We start from the raw sequence: 22521 nt of genomic DNA, 5'->3' as shown, positions 1-22521 counted from the left end.
GAATGAAACTAAATTCGCTTTATTATATTTCAAAAAGAGTTTATCTTACTGAAGATTAGCTTTAAGTGTCCAAAAATTAGTAAGATATTAATATGTTTACCTTTTTGTTTGGGTTGACTATATTCTCCATTTTTATCGCACGTACAAGAAGCACAATACGAATGAAAGCACCATGTAGAACACTTAGGGCCGGTTGTTCAATGTGTGATTAGCACTAATCGGAGGTAGAAGCCCCGGTCGAAAACAATGACTGCTTTATCGATTACATGTTATATGTCAAAACGTCGATAATGATGTTTAATCGGGAAGTAGTGTTCGAAGATGTGATCGATAAAGCAGTTGTTGTATTTAACCGGAGCTTCTACCTCTGATTTATGCTAATCAGCCATTGAACAACCGGCCCTTAATTGAATATCAAGAATGATAGGACAAAATTTCTCACACAAAGTAAACAAAGCCGAAACTGTTAACACAGCCAATTTTCTTAATATTAAATATTCTGATAGGAAACGTGGGTTAAAGGCCGTTTAGACCATGACTGGTTAATTTTAACTCGCGTTAAACGTCTTTATGGACGTTATCAACTCCCTGCATATAGCGTGTGATCGATAAAGCAGTCGATGTGTTTAACCGAAGGAAATACCTGATTAGCACAAATCGGAGGTAGAAGCTCCGGTTAAATTCAACGACTGCTTTATCGATCACATGTTATATGCATGATGTCAAAAACGTCGATAATGGAGTTGGGAAGTAGGGACAACCAGACATTGAACAACCGGCCCTAAGTGTTAACTAGACGTGGAGTAAACGGGCCTAATTGTGTTAAACTTTAAAAACACATACATATGTATGAATGTATGTATATGATTAATAAATAGAACTAATAAAGAAAGGTGATTTTTGTAAAAGTATGAGGCCGGTTACTCAATGTCTGGGACACAATAGACCCAGCGGTCGCAGTGCCTTACCCAACCAACTATCTACTCAATCTCTGGTTAACATAATCTGCGGATAAACATCGTTATCGACGTCTTCGGCTGCATGCATATAAAAGGGAGACGTTAACGTCGATAACTATGTTTATCCGGCGATTAGTGGTAAGCAGACATTGAGTAAACGGCCCTAACACTAACTGCAGGTTAAACTTCGTTATCGACCCCCTGTTGTACGTTACGGAACCGATAAGTTCGATAACTATGTTTAGTTAGTGTTAACCAGACATTGAGTAACCGGCCCTAAGTGAATTTCAGTGGACTTAGGGCCAGTTGTTCAATGTCTGGTTATCACTACCTCCCAGTTAAACGATTTCGACATAACGCATATAATATGTGATCGATAAAGCAGTAATTTTATTTAACCGGAGCTTTTACCTCCGATTTGTGTTAACCAGACATTGATCTACCAGCCCTTAGAGTTTCTGAGGCGTTGTTTACTTTTATTTGAGAATTTTCAAATCGGCAAAACCAAAGTAGAGGTTACCTCTAATATTGTTGTGGACAAATCAATTTTGAGAGGCCAGATATGAACCGATTTCAAATTTCTTTTTTCTAAGTAAAAGAAAATTAAATTTCTCGTCGATCTATTCGTGGCGATTTTTTAAAAAGCTCTAGTTTTTTATTAATTTATGTTGAAAAATTAAAAAAAAATTACGTTTGAATACTTCCACTTTTTTGAAAAACACTTAAAATTAATTTAAAATCCCTTTTTGATAGAATACATTTAACTAAAAATGTATCTATACTAATATATATTTTGAAAGGCGTTTTTTCTGTTCCTAACACTCGGGAACAGCTGTACAGATTGTTTTTGAAATTTTGGACACCTACTCCAGACCCTCCAAGGAGACAATAAATCAAAAATAATTTCGATATATCAAGGGAGTGTGGCACCTCCCGTACAAACTGCAATTTTCACACAACACATCTCTGGAAGTGTTCATGGTAAAGTGCTGCAACTTAGTAAAGAGATATATAATATCAATGCCATACTCATAGAAAAAAATTGGAGTTATTAAAAAAGGGGGCGTGGGAGATGCCCATACAAACTGAATTCCTCATACCACACACACATTCTAGAAACCTGAAATCGTTTCATATTTGGGATTTCAAAATTGATTTGTCCACAGCAACCTTTTTTAGGTGTTAAAAAGGCAAAACATGCTGAAAATGCCGAAAAAGGCCAAATAAAAATTTAAATTTTTAATCAAAATACATGAAATGTAAGATTCTTTAATTTGTATAAAGATACGACCAATCAGACAAAATAGGCAAATGCCTTAAAATCCTAACCCTGTTAATAACTATTCCTTGTGGAAAAGTAATTAGGTTTTACACTTCACTGACGTGCTAAAAATGCAGCAGGTGCGTCAAGAAATAAAGTTTTTATATTTTTTAGTGATGTGTTCTGTAAACTAGGGTAAATTTGTAGTGAGTCGCGATTGGTAAGTACTTTTCGAAATCCACCACCTCTAGTTTACAGAACACATTACTTTATAGGGCTTTCGCATGAGGCGATTTTTTAGGCAACTTTTAGTTGAAAGCAAAAATCGCCTCATCCGAGCGGCCTTTCAACTAATCGCTTTCAACAAAGTTGGTCGCCAGCCAACTTTGAGCTCGTTCAACTTTTTTTCCTTGCAACCCTGTGTTTGTTTACATTCTGTATCAGTGTTGGGAGGTGAAATTGTTCCTTCAGTACGAAATCTATACAAAAAATGTACTTTTCGGCTATAAATTGTATACACTTTTTAATTCGCTCATATATTTTCTTAGTACAATCCCTTCAAGACCAATGATTTTATGGTATTCATGAGAAAGTTTTATTGTTTATGTACATACGTTTACGTATTTTACACTTTTACAAATTGATTCCACGTGCACATGTACTGCATTTAACGCAAATATAAGATAAAAGACATTTTCCTATACATCTTAACAAAAAGCATATTTAAGTTATTATTAATGGATAAAAGAGACATTTTCTTTGGATTCAGTACTAAAATTTGACATTTTAATAGAATTTCAAGTGCTTATCAAAACTTTACGAGAAGATTTGACCATTTATCTTAATATTATTCAATTTTAATTATTTTTTGTAAAAATACGCTTTATATTTTAAGAAAAGCCGTACAAATCCAAGGTTCAAACTTTGTGCAACATAAAAAAAACCAACACACTTTCGTAAAAATTTCGAGCTTTTTAATTCGATTTCCTAGACTTATTTTGAGTGTGCGGTTTTTTATCCCATTAAATTTTAATATAACTAAGTTTTTTAAGACTTCTTTGATGAAGGTGTTGCTAATTTTCTCCATACGAAAAATCGTCGAACACACTTCGTATGGAAGAAAATGGCTGACATCGTCGACAAAAAAAATTGCCAAGTTCAACGGTAAGTCCCAGCTACTTTAAACTTGCACTTTATTATACTAAAATTGAATGGGATAAAAACTAAAGAATATTAATAAAGCTCGAAATTTTTACGAAAGTATGTGGGTTTTTGGATGTTTCGCAAAGATTTAATCTTGGGTTTATAAAATTTTTCTTAAAGAATACATTATATTTTATAAACAGGTAATTAAAATTAAAGAATAATAAAATAAATAGTAAAACCTTGTCAATATGTGAGTGCCGTAAAAGTATTATATTTAAGAAAATCTCTTCTTATAACTAACGAAGACTTTGTTTCTATATGAAGCTGACTTTGACATTTTGTTTTAATAAAACTTAGTATCGAAAAGTTTCTTTAAAAATTTGCCTAGGCTATATTATACTGGTTCGTTCAAGCCATTTTTCAAAACTTACAAAGGTAAATACGAACAGGCGAACAAAAGAGAATACAAAAAATTTCTTGCTGTGAATTTTCAGAGCTATATATTTTTAGTATTCATTACAAAATTGTACTAAAAAGTACTGCGTAGTAGGAAAGTATATTGTAAATGAAATTGTATCAAACAAGTACAATTGTACCAAAAATGTCAACACTGTTCTGTATACATACTTTTTTTCTTTTTTACTTTTTTACTCTTATTTTACCTTTCAGCTTCGCTACAAGCACTTCTACCAATGCTTGGCTTACCAAATTTACGCCAATTGATAAAATTTTGCGATTTAAATTCATTTTCAATAATGTAAAGAACGATTCGTGTTGAATCGAAAATAACCTCGTTTGAATAGGGATGGCAACTTTTTCACTTTCAACTTCTCATTCAACTTCGTATTCAACTTTTGTTGCCTGTAAAATCGCCTCGTGCGAATGCCCTATTAATGAGGGCATGTCACTGGAGGTAAGAGAGAAATTTAAAAAATGCAGGTAATGCAATGGGTAAACGAGAAAGTGAAAAATTTTGTCTTGAGGCGTATTGTAACGCGTTACTCCATCGATACAAAAAGTAAGCGCTTACCAAAAATATAAGTTTTTGCTGGGAGGTTAAATAAATTTGGTTAGTACAGCATCTACTGGAGCAACTTTAAGACTACGTTTATTTATTGTTGTTTGTGTGAAATATTTTATTTTTATCAGTATTTTTCTTAGAATGAAACTTTGTTAAAATAAAAGTAAAAAAAAATAAAAATTTTGTCAGAAGCGCCCCCTCCCCCCTTACTGTTAACGTTATCCAAAAGCGAAAAATTAAAAGCAAATATCCGGTCTAACCGGTTTTTTTCTGAATTCGAAAATTAAAAGCCGTTTTTTTCAAATTGCCTTTTTTCGAATAACTCGAAACCCAGTGTTTGAACAAAGTCGAATAAATGAACACCCAAGGCGTGATTCAAAGAAAAATTTGTTTTCACCTCCTCACGTCCCAAAGCTTTTGACCAGATATGTACATACAGTGCGCGTAAGTTACTTAGACGCATGCACAAGCATTTGCATTCACATTTATATTTCAAACAGTTATTGTTAAAAGATTGTTTATTTTAATAATCAGTACCCCAATAATAATGCTTATCGCCAATTCTACGGGAACAAATTGTTCTCATAATTGATCACCTAGTATTCGCGAATGTATTTGCGTAAGTCCTGTTTCGTGCAGAAAATAACAAATTCCAAAAGCTGCAACACACGCTAACACTTTATAGAATTGCCACACACGTTTCTTACGTGAGTAGCTGTTTTAGGCGCATGCAGACAAACAAATAAAGTTAACTGTTAAGTGATGCTTAGAAAAAATTCAAAGACTTTTTAAAAATGTTTAAGGGTTTTAAAAAATGTAAATCAATTTGAGCGGCAATAATATAAACTATATGCACTATTTTAATATATACACTGTTATTTGTATATATTTTCAGGCTCAGCTATCTCATGGCTTTCCATACACAGATAGAAGAGTGGAATATGGTAGTACACTAACAGGAGGAACCACACATGGCGGCCGGTTAGCTCATGACCATGATCCCTTAGCCCTACATCAAGCGCTACAGAATGCCGTTGACGATGTCCAAAATCCCGGTATAGATGACAATGTTACATTTATGTCGGACCTACCTCTAATAAAAAGTACGTAATAATTGTATTTTCTAGTCTCTGTCATATCTGACTTTCTTTATTGTACATTGAGGTTGTTCACGCTTGCCTGGCTATCAGCTTATATGGAGACTCTAACAATTTTTTTTTTTTAGTAACCCAGGGTATTATGCTAGGCGCTTGTTTATAACACCTGATTCATGTGAAAAAGACATTTAATAAAATGAAAATAACACAAAAACCAATGCCATTTTATAAAACTTGTCGCTACTTACCTACTGGAAATTTAAATGCTATTTTTGTATTTAAATAAGATGATATCCGCACAACCTTACAGTCTTGTGCTTGAACGCTCTCAATATACGCACATGAGCAAATCTCACGAGTTGTTATTTTGGTGGCACTTCCTCCTATCGGCAAAATCGGCTAAAGCATTATTGTTGCGTCTGTCAATGTTATTGTGGCTTGTTAACATTTAATTTTCATAGTTTTATTGAGCTTTGTACCACGTTGCACGATGTGCAAAGTCAGAAGCGTTAAACAGCGGCAAATCAGCTGCACTTGATAACAGTAGGTTGAATATGGAAGAAGTAATTTTTAGCAAAAAAAAGCCGACTTAAAAAAAAATATATATATATATATATTTCATGATCCAATGATCGGATCTAAACCACCGCTTAGACTTTGTTGCTTTTTCCATTTTTTCTAATAAAATAATCGTGGTCCCCATTCTTCTTGCATTTATTTCAATCAATGAAATTCCTGAAAAATGTACAATAAAAAAATAAATAAAGTATTTGAACCATTTTAGCTTTAAAACGTTTATTTAGGCGAAAAAGTACCGCAATTACAAGTCTTTACTTTGTTACTCGAAAGGATCATAATTGTGTTTTTTAATAACTTTGGGAAGTCCTCAATTAGAATGTAGAATTAGAGTAGGGCTGCCATAATCCTGAACCCATCGACCAGGACAGTTATCCTCCAAATCAAAAACGAAGATACAAGTGAATGTGGTGGCAATATATTCCCTATAAGTACAGTTTCTTTGGTTCTGGCGTTGCATTATTTTGAAGTCATTTCTGATATTATAAGCAATGTGGTTTTGTGGCACAATCCGTAGAGCTGAATGATTGATGATGATGAAACGCTGCACAGTGGTCAATAAATGGGATTTAATGTTCATAATTGACTGGAGTCTTCATTTCCCAAACAATTTGATATTTTTTTTTTTTAGTGAAAGCTAATAAAATTTGCAAGAGACTGGTTGAGCCCAATTTTCGAATTTTTATTTGTTTATATTAAATTTTTTAGTGCAAAGTGCAGAAAATGCGCCAATTTTGAAGAAGACCGATACTCCTGTTCCAGCCAATAAAAGTTTCATAATAAAAACTAGTTAAAAACAATTGTAGGGTTCTCCCAAAACAAAAAATAAAATAAAAAGTAATAATCTGAAATTTTATAAAAAAAATTTTACCAAAAGTATTTTTTTTGTTTTTAGTTTTTATACAAATTTTGGGTGTGCAGTTTTATAGATTACTACATTTTAGTATAATAAAGTGCAAGTTGTAAGTCGCTAAGAGTTCGCGTTGATTTTTAATAAAGTAAAAAACGCTTTCATTTCCTATGTAGAATGCAGATGTGCTCGAAATGTTAACGAAAAAATTATTAAAAATCAACGCGAACTCTTGGCGACTTGAAACTTGCACTTTATTATACTAAAATATAATTATATATAAAACTGCATACCCAAATTTTTTATAAAAACCAAAAACAAAAAAAAATATTTTTACTAATAATTTTTATATAACTTATCAAATTATTACTTTTTCATTTTGGGAGAAACCTAAGTTTGTTTTTAACTAGTTTTTATTATGTATCTTTTTTTAACTGGAACAGGAGAATCGATCTTCTTCAAAATTGGCACTTTTTCTGCACTTTCCACTAAAAAATTTAATATAAAAAAATAAAAAATAAAAACTTGGGCTCAACTAGTCTCTTGAAAATTTTATTAGCTTTCATTTAAAAAAATAATTAATTAAATTGGTTGAGAAATAAAGGCTCCAGTGAATTATGAACATTAAATTCCATTTATTGACCACTGTGCGCTGGTGCTCTGAATTTTTTTTTATCATAAAAGAACAAATTCCTCTTGACGGTGAAGTAACTTGGAAAAATGTTCGTGATCATTTTTGCCATTATGTATGTGCATAACCTGAAGATAATTTAGGTAAATTGTCTTAAGTGAAGCCATTCTAAAAGACTTACCCAAGAAGGACTGAAAAATGTCCTTCCCTGCATGCTTCTTAGAAAGGTGTTTCCTATTTACAATTTACGCGAATGCACTATATATGTATTTGTTTATATTATTTAGCATTACAAATAAGGTTCCACAAGCATTTTAAGCCTAAATAAAACATATTTGATATGAGCCTTAAATAAATTCCTTAAAGAAGTATGATTTTTATGAATTAAAAAAAAAAACTTATTCCAAAGGCGCCCTACAAAAGCCCTTCTGGAATAAGGATGGAAAAGCCGCACGCAGAATCGATTATTGACTTCAGAAACGACTTTCTGGTTTTCGATTCTCAAACTCGATTAATCACCTGTGATTGTGGACCTTATGACTTAAATTGACTCTAAAAATTTACAAAAAAAATAACGCCGTGCGACAGTCACGCACGAAAAAATCAATATATTCACAAAACTGGGGGCCAAATATAGTAAAACTGCGTTTTTAGTTTTACTCTCTGACGTCAGGATTTTTTTTTTAAAGGACGTTGAAATTTCGAGAGTATGATTGAATAAAAATATTATTCAAAAAATTCGATGCATTGAAGAATAACAATATGGGTATCAATTAAAAGGCAAAATTCTGTAGAATAAAAAAACAATAATTTTTGGGTGCACCAGGAAAAATACGTATTGAAAATATCCCTTTTAAAACTTTTTCTTTGAACATCCGTGGAAATTTTCAATATTTATTTTTGTAAATAATATATGTCAAGGATTAATATGTTAACTACCACATCCTCGAATTTCGTCCTTCCAACTGTATTAGTTTTAGATAAAAACAATTCTCTTTATAAGAGAACAAACATCGATGTCAAAAAACATCGGTTATATATCGATGTTTTACCGATGTTTTATTTTATTTATTTATTTATTTATTTTTTTCCTTTACATAGTAACAAGTTAATATATAAAGTCTAAAATTAGCAGCACTAGCATCATAGGCCATCGGCTGTCTCTTGTAATGAATATTGGTTTATTAGAACTTAGGACTAGGATATAGAAAGCTAAATATTATTTAAATCCGTCTTAGCAGGTCATTAGCTCTGAGAAAGTGGTATATTGTTCTTATGTTGAGTTTCGATGGTTCTTTTAGACATTCAATAGGATTAGAGAGTGGGAAGAATGAATTTCTTGAAGATGTCAGGTTCGGGCAAGTTGTTAAGATATGCTCTACTGTTGCACTTTCGTCACATAGCGGACAAACGTTGGGTGTTAATCGCTGTAGCAAGTGTGCATGAGTTAGAACGTATGCCCGAGGCGTAGTCGGATGTACGGCTTTAACTCTTTGAGATGAATATCTGACGCGAAAGTCGGCTTCTTCCTGTGCGGGTTGACGATTGCATAATGGTGAGAGTACAGTTGCCATTCTGCGAGTAAAGAATCACGTCGCCGTTTGTTAACTTCGCGTAGTACATCTTGCTTAGTAAAATAGTTGTATGCAAATGATGAAGTTTTTGCAACGAGTTGTGCTGCATTGTCAGCAGACTCATTACCCGCGATGCCAACATGTCCTAGAATGCACATGATTTTGATTTTCCTCGGAGATCGTGTTATACTATTCCGAAACGAAATAATTTCTTTTCCATGCTTTGTTATATCCCCATTTTCTTTAGTGACCGCAAATGCCGTTGTGTCGGGCGTTTTGGAGCCATCCCTAAAGATGAAGTTCCATCCAAGATTTGAAAACTTTGCTTTTTCAGCGTTAAAGATGGCTCGGTAGGTCTCTTTGGCTGTACTCTCTTTCGAAAGCTGTAGCGCTTTAATTGAAAATGCGATATTTTTAATCATGCAAGACGGTTGAGTTTCTGCGCATGGCTGCTTCACGGTTAGTGGTAGTTCAAGCTGCTTGCAAAGATCGACGCATTTCGACACGACTGATAAAATTTTAGGTTGTCTTTTTCTGGAGGCCGCATTGTTAAAGTCTTTTATGAGGTTTGCAGAGAAGACGGATGTACAAAGCTTTTTTTTGACGATAAGTACTTAATTACATTTAATCTTTTAGTTATACTATCTCTAACATATTTACAATGTTCTTTAAAGTTATGTTTCGTGTCTACGATTAGGCCTAGAATACTAATTTCTGATACAGAACTGATTGTTATGCCGTTAAAATTAATTTTTAATCCAATGCAACTACGTTTTCTGCATATATGCAGAGTTTGGGTTTTTTGGTACGATGTAGCGGCTCCTGATAATACGGACCATTCTGTAATTTCTTTCAAAATATTTTCAAATTGGCTAGCGAAAATTGTAAGGTCTGAGTTCTTGGTATAAAATAACACGTCATCCGCGTAAAGTTGACATTCTATACCGTGATAATTAGAGGCTATCTGTGCGATTTAATCAAACGTAATAGCAAAAAGAAATGCTGAAAGGGGTGACCCTTGTGGAGTGCCATTAGCTAGGGGTTTGGTGGATGAGAGGAACCCATGTTTTAATATCTCATCTACTACACGAAATAAAATGTAGCCTGAAATATTTTTTAAACTCGAAAGAACTAGATTCACATATCCGCTACAAACCATAACTTTATACAAAACTTTGAAAAATTCAACACATTTTTATCTTAATTTTGAACTTTTTTATCTGAATTTTTAGAAAAAGCCGTTAAAAAATCGCCTTGATTTTTAACCTTTTATATGAAAAAAACGCAAAAGCCGCCACTAATTAAAAATCAAAGCGATTTTTAGCCGCTTAAAACTTGCACCTGTTTTATTATAATGATGTATCTCAAATATGTAAATCTTATTTATTTAAATATGAATAAACATTCTGAAATGAGTTCAGAAAACAAGCTTTGATAATCTAGCCCCCAAAAGCCTGCTTCTATCCTGAATGATGGTTGCACCAGCTTCCGAAAACAAGCGCTCGCTTGCCACTGGTCGTTCGGCACAATACGAACGGAGTGAGTGAACGATGTCGATGTTTTTACTTTCCTAGTCGATGTATCGACGATGTATCGTCCAGCAAAACATCGATATTAACATCGATTTTTTTGTACGAAACATCGATGTTTTGAAAACATCGATGCATCGTTTACATCCCTAGTGAGAGCAAGTGAGACAACTACGCTGTCTGCGCATGCGTACCGTCTACTTACTTTCCGACTCAAGCACTCGGCTTATTAGTGTTAATACATTCTATCCCTATCATTTGCACAGTTGGCCAAGCGGGCTAAGGCGCAAGTCGTAGTCGCGAGACAACGAACTTACCAGACGTGATTTCAATTCCCAAATAAATGATGTAACGCTATCTTCCACTGCTTGACCGTGGTACTGATATTAATTGCAAAGATGAATTTGGCAATACGCCACTTCTTTTAGTAGTATAAAATAATCATTTCGATGGTATACGAGCATTATTCAATCGCGGAGCCGATTGTGAAAAATAATTTAAATGTTACACCACTGAGTATTGGCAAAATAGAAATCTTTGAATATCTTCTAAATCGGGGTGCCACTGTTAATATAACTTGTACTATTAATGACTTAGAAGACTACTCGTTGCTGCACCTCGCTGTCGTTAGTAATAGTAATCACGGAAAAAGGATGATCGAGTATCTTCTAAAAAAATATAGTTTAAAAAAACAAAAAAAACACGCTTTTAAAGCATATCAAACTAAAAAGTAAAAAATAAATATAGTTTAAAAAACTAAAAAACATGCTTTTAAAGCATATTAAACTAAAAAGTAAAAAATAATTCTTTATATGGGTTGAAAATAATAATGAACAAAAAATACTAGTATTATTGTGAAAAGGCGTGAGGCGCTCTGTGCCATATTTTTCGTCTATCGAGCAACCCACACTTTTTCACAATAATACTAGTATTTTCAACTTATATTAAGAATTATTTTTAACTTCTTAGTTTGATGTGCTTTAAAAGCGTGTTTTTTAGTTTTTTTAAACTATATTTATTTTATTTGATATTCCCCTTTTTCCCTTTTAAAAATATTTGTTGCAAAATATCCATCAAATGGGGTAATTTACCCACAATCTGGCTGTGTGGAATGTTTTATCTCTGTTGCCGATCAAAAGTGTCGCATCCCACCACCGAAAATGCGATTGCATGAGAACGCCACCAACTCCAGAGTCGACTCCAAAGTAATGCAATCGCATTACTATATGCATTAACTGCTTCTCAAATGTATTCAATCCCAATGTATCAAATACTACATCAATTTTTTCCGAATTACTTTCATCAATTGACAGGCAATTGATGGCGAACCCTTATTTTATACACTGAGAGAAAAATCAAGCAAAAATGTGTAAATATTACTAAATTCAAGCTTGAAAAGGAATCAATGTGATTTTTGGTTAATATTAACAATGCCTTGGTTGATATTTTCAACAATGATTTGGTAATATTAACCACAATGTTGTTTACATTAACCAAACTTTTGGTTGGCGATTTTTCGTTTGAATAAGTTTATGTTCTGCACTTAACAGATGACGTTCATAATTCGGAGCAGTGTTGCCGTTTTAGTCCTTTGGTGGCTAGAATTAGCTAACACATTCTTTTTTGGCCACATAAATTTAAAATTGCCCCTAGCCCTTTGGAGAATTAATTCATACTGGGCATAAAAAAGTTGTTTCCGTTTAATTTGATCTAATTTTTTTGCATTTACTAAAGAGATGAATTTTTAAACTAAGAAAGACTAATATATATACATGCATGTATTTTATGTTCCTTACGTTTTTATACATACATACTGTAAAAGTGTTTGGGCTGTTTTTTGAACTTATCTATTAACGATTTAACTATAGTTCAAAATAGATAAGTTAACAGCCCTTAGGGCCAGTTTTTCAGTGCCGGTTTAAACTCAGATTAAGTAAACTGAGTCTAAATTGAACAGGTGGTTGACATTTGACTTTCCGATCTTAATTTACACTAGCCAGATCCGGTGTTTAAACTTAGTTTAAGCCACGGCCGTGCACTGAAAAACTGGCCCTTAATATGCTTCATATGTTAAATGGCCCATCAAGTCGATTGACCGTGTTTGTTCTTGTGATTGTACCAGCTGCTGGTTCGACTTCAAAAACTATTCGAAAATTTTTTGGCGGAAATTTCTTGCACTATATGAGTCAAAGCCGTGTTTGTGGAATATTAAGTTCACGATATTGCAGTTGTGAATTAAAAAAAAAATGTTCAAAAAAATTGTAGAAAAATTATGAAATTTCGGCCTATTATACAAAAAGGTTTTAGGTTTCATAAAATATTAGCTTTTTTCCAGAGTTCATTGTTTTTCTATGCCATTACTTATTGCGTGTATACTTATATATGATTATGTAAGTAAACAATTTTAGCTACCATTTTTAGCCACAACGACTTTTTTTAGCTCTTTTTCAGACCTTTTTTTAAAGGAATTTGGCTACCATTAAAAAATTACAAAACAATAATTTTTATTATCATTTTAACACGTTGCCTCTCACGGTATTAGCAAATAACAGCAAGCATCTCTACGCACTCAGCTATAGCCGCTTTATAAATGTGTCTTCAAATGTTCAACTTGAATCAATTTTCTTCGTCGTTTGATTTGGTTCGGCACTTCACACAGGCCTTTTGGCAATTAAGAAAAACCAAAAATAGAAATTACGTATCGCGCTGACGGCATTCGTACTGCTGGCCAGGTCTTCGGCATGAGAAAACGTCCCTCTTGGTCTGAAAAAAACGTCATTTCCTACCCAAAAACGTCTTTCAAATGTATGCAGAATTGTTCTTATTAAACTTTTATTGTACATAAAGGTACGTAAGGTATATTAAAATGTCGTTTCCACAGAGCACATGTAAAAATTCATTGTAAACTGGTTTGAGATCGTTAATATAAAAATCATTTTATACATAGGTAAATACATTTTGTTTAAACATTTTTAAGATAATTTTTAAATGTAAGTACATACATACATACGTACAATATATATGCATATGTACATAAATTCATATATACTTCTTAGAAATAATTTTATGAATACATTTCAAAAAACTCGATTAAATGCTTATTAGGCTTTAACTTTAAGCCTAAGCAAGAACATTTATTTAATTTCATGAGATCCTGTGTAATTAAAATGTTTCACCATCAAACGATTTCTTTGATTTTAAACTATTTGGTAAACACATTATTTGTGGTACAAATCTTGAAAGAACCGGAAACGCCAAAGTCTGTTCGGCTCGCTCTATGCTTAAAATTATTTTCCAAAAGTTTTCTAAGGCCGAAAAATTAATCGAACTCTTCGTTGTTTATACAAACTCTTACAACTAAACTTAATTGTTTTTTATTGGTTAAGTCTGTGGATTCGTCTATGAAGAGCGAAAATTTGTTTTCTGCAATAACTTGCATACCTGCTTAAACTGATGACGTCCAAGTGCGTTACCACCGCTGTGGCTTTTGTTCTGCAACAACTCATTCCAACTGTAGTTTTTGAATCCTTAAAACGCTCTTGTAGACATTTGGTTAGGTGGTCGGTTGTCGAAAATGCTAAATTACACTCTGCTAAGAAGGAACAGAGCAATATTTCAGCCTTTTTTGCATTACTACATTATACTTTCAATGAAGTCTTGAAAAAAGTCGCCTACTTTTATCTGACTTTTTATGCTGCTAGCGTGCATGTTGCAATAGATTAGCGCTTCCTGATTTGGCTTTTAATGTGAAACTGCAAACATTGCAATAAGCCTCGTAACCTCAAGAGTATACACAAGCAGCCTTTGAACGCGGGATCCTTAGTCCAAGAATAAAAAAAAATTCACGTACGCTTGGTTCGCATCATATTCAAGTCATCTGTGTCCAAAGAATAAATAACTTTTGAACCAGCTGCTGCAAAAAACAAAGCTTGTAATGATTTATTAAGAAAATAATTCAAAATCAGTTCTACTTAGAAGATTTAGTAACAGTTTGCCGAAAGTGTGAGCGTAAGTACTTACTCTACAAGCAAATAGTACGCTATACACTGAATATATTTTTCATAGAGAAAAATTACTGGGAAGGTAAAAAACGTCAATTTTTACACAAAAAAAGTCCAAACTTCAACAGGATAAAAAACGCCCAAATGACGTTAAAAACTTCAACCTGGCAACGCTGCAAGCACATCTGCTCGTTCAGCCACTGCCATACATAGGAATTTGTTCTCAAATGTTCAACTTGGACCACTTTCTTACAATCGGCTTATTTACGATGAAAAAATCAAACCATAACTTGGTTGAAAAAACCATTGTGCTTTTGGCTCAGTGTATGCATTACATTTTGATAAAAATGTTTTGCTAGACCTTCCTATATATCATCATCAAATAGGCTACATTACCTCTTGCCAAAAAGTAATAGTGCGTAATTTCCGGATTAAGGTATCCACACAGCTATGCGATTATGTCGGTGCGAATCTGTTCCAACAAAATTTACAACAATGCCGACCATAGTTTTAATTGAGGAACCACACACTTATGTGATTTTGCTGCAGCAATTTATTCGAACATACATAGTTCTTTTGGTCGTGCCGAAATCGCAGACTCCGCGTTTTGAGAACGAAAAAGGTCAATAGAAGTATTTTACAATACTAAAACAAAATTGATCGTAAGAAACCAAAACATATTTGATGTAGAAAAGTTAAGACTTTAATTTTTTTTATATATTTTTTGTTTGTCTATAAATTGACTGATTTACTGCGATAAAATCGCACAGATGTGTGCGTACTTGCGTTTTCGAATCAGTAAGTCTGTAGGATCACAAACGGTGCGGATTCGTTGCGACAGAATCGCATAGGTGTGTGGATGCCTTTACTCTTTAAAACATTCTGCATTACTTTGAGCGTAATGCCATGCTACAGTAGGGCTGCCATAATCCTGAACCCATCGACCAGGACTCATCCAAATCAAAAACAAAGATACAAGTGAATATGGTGCCAATGTATTCCCTGTAAGTACAGTTTCTTCGGTTTTGGCGTGGCATTATATTGAAGTAATTTTTGATATTATAAGCAATATAGTTTTTAGGCACAACCCGTAGAGCTGAAGGATTGCTCAAGTTCTGAAATTTTTTTTAAACCATAAAAGAACCAATTTCTCTTGACGGGGACGTAACTTGGAAAAACGTCTGGCGCCTTTAACGTGATCTTTAATGCTTGCCTTGCCATTCTAAAAGACAATAGGGACTGAAAAAAGTGCTTCCCTGCATGCTTCCTAGAAAGGGTTTTCCTATTTACAATTTACGCGAATGTACTTTAGTATATGTTTATATTACTTGCACTGAGCCAAGATTACAATAGTTTTTTCAACCTTGTAATTTTTTCATGGCAAATAATCCGATTGTAAGAAATGTGATTCAAGTTGGACATCTGAAACACATTTGTATGTCTGGCTGTAGCTAAACGCGCAGAGATGCTTGCTGTTATTTGTTGGCTTACAGCAGGTCCGGCTTCGAATACGCTCAGAGGCAACGTGTAAATTTTTATTTATTTTTGACGTAGAATATGTCTTACGTTTCGATATGGAGGCTATGCAATTTTCTTTTATTACCAAAATGCTCGAAAACCGCTCTTATGATTTTGTTTTTGTTTTCTTGCGACTTATTATTTTCTCAAAAAGAGTTGTCAACTGATAAAAAAATAAATTCAAATATTTTTAAGTTAAATCAATTATTACACTATGATTACCGATCGAAATGGTTTTGAAAAGGCTTTGTTTCTTAATTATGTGTCTGTATATTTCAAAAAGCAGGTTCGACTTCAATAAAGGCAGAAAACTGAAATGTATACCCTAGTCCGGATGTCAGAAGAAAGAGATTGTGGTTTGAAAATATTTTGCAGAGGGTTGCCACCTTGTTATAAAGTTAGTTTCAATCTAAGCAATAGGTTAAATAAATTACTTCAATATGAATATAAGTCAAAATTGCTTTTAAGAAACTTGCTTTCCAGACTACATGTAGCAGGCTTGCCACCTGATTTTATAATTAAATTCAGTTTGAATTAAGAGTATTAGACAATTTAAATATGTATCACAATACAATTGTCATACGAAAAGGGTTTAACGAGGTTTTGGTTTAAAAATAATTTGAACAGAATTGCCATATATTTGAAAAGTCGAATTAAATTAAATTTTGTGAAATATTGAAATATTGGCGTCAAACAAAGGAGTATTAAGAAATATTTAATTTGAGCTTAAAAAGGGTTTCCACCCGTGTAAAAAGTTAGACTCAAATTATTTAATAACTCACATGAATTATTAAAGTATGGGTATAACTTGACATGGGTTAAAAATGTTTTTCTCCGATCATTATTTAAAAGTAAGAAATTAATATGAGTAAGAAATTAAATTCAACTTGCATTAAGGGAATATGATACACAATTCAAATATGTACCGAAATATGTCTGTCACTCGGAAAACGTTTAACAAGGTTTTGCTCTTAAAATACGTTGAATAGGGTTGCCGCCTGTTTTAAAATTTGAATTTAATTAAAGTATGCATAAGTTAAATGAAATATTAAAATACGACGTGAAGCGAATGTGGTAAGATATCCTTAGTTTGAATATTTAGAATATTAAAGAGGGTTGCAACCTGTTTAAAAAGGCAAACTGAAGTTTTTTAATAAGTTAAAGCAATTACTAAAAATATGGGTACTAAATTCAATTCAATCAAAACGAATATTTCATGTACCGTTTTTAACTTGAATGTGATCTTAATAATATCACGTATTCTATGTTTGAGTTTAGCGGCTGTGACAGCCCGCAGGTCAAGACATAGACGCTGGCCTGATCCTTTTTTTTTGTTTTTCTTATATACGAGAAAGCATCTGTGAATTGCAGACCATCAAACGACGAAGAAAATTTATTCGAGTTCAACATTTGATGGAATATTTGCCGAAAGGCTGTGGCTGAGTGTGCAAAAATGCAACGTGTTAAAATAAAAATACAAAATTTGGTTTTGTATCTCCGAACTATGAAATAGCATCTGTGAAGTGCAGAACATAAGCATTTTCCAACGAAAAAAACGGCAACCAAAAATGTTTTTAATGTAAACAAAAGTGTGGTGAATATTACCAAGTCGATGTTGAAAATATCAACCATGGCATTGTTAATATTAACCAAAAATCACATTGATTCCTTTTCAAGTTTGAATTTCGCAATATTAACCAATTTTTAGTTGAAAGCTTTTCTTTGAGTAGTGAAAGCAGAAGCCCTTCAATTTGCGCCACTCCATACAAAAAAAGGAAGGAGAAAGGAATGACTTTCAAAAAGGCCTTTTGGAAGAGATTTTAACTTCTGAAATTATCTACCGGGTAGTATGTATGACCCCCTCATTCAGGAACTTGTACTTTTTTGGCATTTGCCTGAATATAAAAAATAGATTTTAACCAAACGAACTAAACAGGAAGAAGGTAAACTCACCAGATATTGTTCAACATGTAAGGAAAAACGTTTCGTAATTGATTTTCGACTACTAATGACAGTAAGCTTAACCTTTCTTTCAAAGCAAAAATCTTCTAAAAATTAGATGGTTGTCTGCATTGGCCTTCATTAAAAAAGCACGACAATTTAAGAGTGGACCAGGACACCAGGATAATTTGTCTCAATCAGGACAAATCCTGGAAAACCAGGGCGTCTGGTAGTCCTATGCTAGAGGGTATGTAGATAGAGCGACATTTCTGCGTTGATGAAAAGTAATGCAGCAGAAGCCCTCAAACCTTAACGCCAATGTCACGCAATTTTAAATGTAATGTATACTTCAATAGAAAAAGAATCGAGAGCGGAATCAAATGCCATTACTTGTCATCAGTGATGCATCGATGCGGAATGCATTCCATTCGCTACTGGGATGTATAAACACACATAAATTCGCATGCCTATGTATGGCTCATTCCATCTCAAATCACCCAGGCCGAGGGAAAGTGAACTTAAGCTGCGATAAGGGATTGTTTCTTGAACAATTCAAGGAGACACATATTTTTTCGTTTTGCTCAGAAATTCGAATTTTTCGAATAATGATTTTTTTTTGTACGAACTAGAGATGGGCCTTTTTGTCTATTAGGGAGTAGAATAAACTATTTTCAGTACGAGTATCAATATGCTAAAATTCGTCGTTTTCGAGTTATGATCTTTCTTCTGAAAATGCACTTATATGATGCTAGCAGAATTTCGTGCCAGTTTAAGGCACAAAGATTGTTTCCCATTATCATAAAGTTTCCTTGCTGAAAATTTTTTGAGGCTACCCGATCAGAGCCAAAAGTTTTTCACAATTGGGCCCTAATTGTGGCCCAATTAGGAATAAGGTCAAATAGTACTTTAAAAACTCGTAGAAACCGCTTATTTTTTGTTGATAACGCGAAACATAATTGAAGCACATTTGAACGTTTGCTTCAGCAGCTGTTCGTCACGACGCGTCACCTTTAGCATTGCTAGCATCATACATATAAGTGCATTTTCAGAAAAAATTTCATAACTCGAAAATTACGAATTTTAGCATATTGATACTCGTACTGAAAATAGTTTATGCTATTCCCTAATAGCATAGTTGCCAACTTGGTGCTTTAAGCACTAGATTTAGTGCTTTGTGAAAATTAAAACGCCTAAAAAAATTTTTTAGTGCCTAGTGCCTTTTTAGTGCTTTTTTTCTGAACTAAAATTACTCCGATATAGTTAAAACCTGAAATAATTTTTAAATACTTAAAGCTGTGGCAGCACTGAATTCACAAAAATCTACAAATTTAAATGCACTTAAATACAACCATGATTGATAAAAAGCTGAACTTGCAAATTCACCTTGTTCAATTCTATTCGCGTTGAAAATGCTAGTAGATATGCGAGTAAGTTAAGTATTTCTTTTTTTCTTTTCTAATTATTTGTAAAAATTTTTATTTTTGTACCACCTGAGTAAAACACATCGTTTTTTGGTGCTGAATCCAAATCTGGCTGCACAAATGCTCTAGCACTAGCTAACCTCAAAGTGCCAAAATTACGGTTTTTGGCGATATTTGAGGTTATATAATGAAAACAAATTTTTTTTGCTCATTTCTACTTAGGGCATGATTTTCGTTTGTTGGGATTCGATTTTTCTTTCATGCGATATATCAGTTTTAATGTGCAGTACTTCGGTATTACGTCGTAAGCATGAGTCATTATAGCATGTGGCTTGAAAAATCGTTATGAGCGAAAAAGTTTTGTTTATTGATTTATGTATGCATTCTTGTAAATATTGTTAATTTTTTGTTTTTGTTAAATACATACAAACTGTTATGAAAAAAGCATCAATTGATTCAAAACTATTTGGTGCTTTTAGTGTGGTAAAACGCTTTTTTCCAAGTTTTTGGTGCTTTTTGAAAATTAAAAGTTGGCAACACTGCCTAATAGACAAAAAAGTTTGAGAAAAAAAACATGGCAATTTGAAAAAAAGAATCCCTCGAAAATTTTTTTTTCAAAATTTTAATGTGGTTGTTTAATCCTTATTAATACATATGTATATATGGGTGTTTTCATCGGAAGGTCTACCGCGAAAAAAAAATGAAAGTCATATATCAAAGGTATTTACGGGCCAATTTGTCTGCTGTTTTAAATGTACATATGCTGGTTATGTAATTAGAACAATTTTTGAGTAAAATGATCTTACTAGGTGGCGCCATGGTCGAGATATTTTTAAAAGCCGTATTTATGGTCCGGTTTGGTTCGAATTTGGCGTATGTGGTTGAATCATATTAAATCATAGATTTCCAAAAAAATTACCCTAAATTGGCGCTGAAGTCAAAATATAAAATACGTATGTTCGACATAAAATATATGTTTTGTTTGCGTTAAAAATTAATTTAAAATCAGTATTAACAAAAATATAACGATGAAAATTTATTTCGTGTCAGGTAACGTTTCAAACTTGGGGTTGTAAAAGCAAATTGAAACAAGTTAAATTAATTCAAACTCTAAGGGCCGTATTCTAATGTAAGCAGTAAAGTTGCCTTTACTAACAGGGCAGATAAATTGTTCCTCACTTTAAAGTGTTTTCGTTTTCTTATCTTACCGGTAAGAACAAATTTGTTATTCCGTAGAGTGAAACTTCACTATATTTCCGACAGTGAAACTTCACTTCATTCGTCATAAAATTTCAGAGGTTGGCAATGCAACATAAGCAAATATAGAGCAAGAGCAACTGTTTGCAAAAACCAAAACCTTGGTTAAAGTATCTAATATATCTAACTCGTGAACGAAACCAAAATTTAAAGTTGGGTACAAATTTAATAGGTTGCATCGGGTGAGCAACAATTTATCGATTCGAGAAATTAATGCGCTGATGAGAAAACGAAAACTCGTATATCGAAGCGATAAAGTGGCCGGTAATCTAAAGGTTAGATGAGAAAACGGCCCTAAAAATAACTAGAATTACTCCAAATCATGTTAAAACAAGTTTCTTGTAAAGATCCATCCATAATTCACAGAGTTTTGCGATTTTGTAAGAGAAGAAAAAATCAACTTCCATTTTTGTGACGTAACGTCACTCCTTAATTGCATATATTTAAGGGCTATGCTGTTCGATTGTTTTAATTTTTTAGATCTTATGAGAGTTATGTGCTACACAAGGATCAAAAAAAAATAAAAGAGAACAAATGTTTTTCCTTGTTTGTAACTCATTGAAACGTACGACTGTCATGTATGTGATTGAAATCCCATATGTGTAAAATAAATGGTTCCATTTGACATGACGATCTTAAGTAATAACCAAATATAAATTTAGTTTAGTAAGTAGAGTGGAGTACTAAATCTACATTTTATTGACTTGTTTTGGTACAAATAGAAGAATATGAACAGAAATAGACTAATATTTTCTAACTATAAAAAAATTTAAGTAGAACAGGACTGGGTTGACTTGATTAACCTTTGAATGTTCTATGTTACACCAAAACCCAGAATACCATGCGTACACGGAAACCACATATTTCACTATGTCAATTACATGAATGCAGAGTTAAGTTTAGTAAAAAACTTTCAAACTTGATTTCTTAAAATTTTCATTTTTGCACATTCATGTTTCTGAAATGTGGGGGACGATATGTACTTACAGATTTGTTTTACAAAATTTATTTCATTATTAAATCAGACTTCTCTCGTTCTGCAATTATTTCACATTGATTCTTTAAAACAAATTTTCGATGTATGCTTAAGATCCATAAACGTAAAGGTAAATTTTATTAGAAATTAAACTGACAATTTATTAAAGCTAGTAGTAACCCCCGAAATTCGGGTGAATGCAGTAGAGAAATACTTACTAATACTAAGAATTTAAATTTAAGTACATATATAATAAAACGTGGTATTCATGCATATATTTAGTATTTAGCTCAAGATTTATTTGAAGATTCTTCGCGAAAGACAACAATTAATCTTGTATTGCTAGAGACTTGATAACCCAGGATAATTTTTAAGTTCTTAAAGGACCTTACGCGACCCAAAGCTTCGTACATTGGACCGTGAGAAATAAGTAATTTTTAACGTGCAGTCCAACATTTCACAATATCTGTCCAAGGGCTTTATTAATCGTAATCTGAAACGCAATAATCACTGAAAATTGGCAACGTTTATGGTGAAAGGCATTTAGTATCACACTTTTAAACTAAAGCTTTCTTAACTATTTCAGTACAAAAATTGTACCATTGATTCTAAATATTTTAAAATATGTATACCGCTAATTTTGGATCGTTCATTTCAAAAATCACATCAACAAATTTGTAAGGCTTTTAGCTTTGCCGTCTCTCAGTGTCCTTTATAATGGTCAGTGATATCCTAGGTGTTTAAAAAAGAAAGTAATCTCAAC

General features: G+C 32.9%; 1 protein-coding gene across 2 annotated transcripts in view; it reads left to right on the top strand.

Annotated features, from left to right (window-relative positions):
• TfAP-2 (transcription factor AP-2) overlaps positions 1-22521 on the top strand; it is a 429556-nt gene that overhangs the window by 292896 nt on the left and 114139 nt on the right. For both annotated transcript variants that reach the window (XM_017628545.1, XM_017628537.1), the window contains exon 4: positions 5283-5490. In XM_017628545.1, the coding sequence (XP_017484034.1) occupies positions 5283-5490 (208 nt within the window). The remainder of the gene's footprint in view (positions 1-5282; positions 5491-22521) is intronic.

The sequence above is a fragment of the Rhagoletis zephyria genome, unplaced genomic scaffold, assembly GCF_001687245.7.
Source record: "Rhagoletis zephyria isolate East Lansing unplaced genomic scaffold, Rhagoletis_zephyria_1.1 Rzeph_scaffold_00076, whole genome shotgun sequence".
Classification (NCBI taxonomy): domain Eukaryota; kingdom Metazoa; phylum Arthropoda; class Insecta; order Diptera; family Tephritidae; genus Rhagoletis; species Rhagoletis zephyria.
Note: the sequence above shows the minus strand (reverse complement) of the source record. Positions and strands in the feature narration are given on the sequence as shown.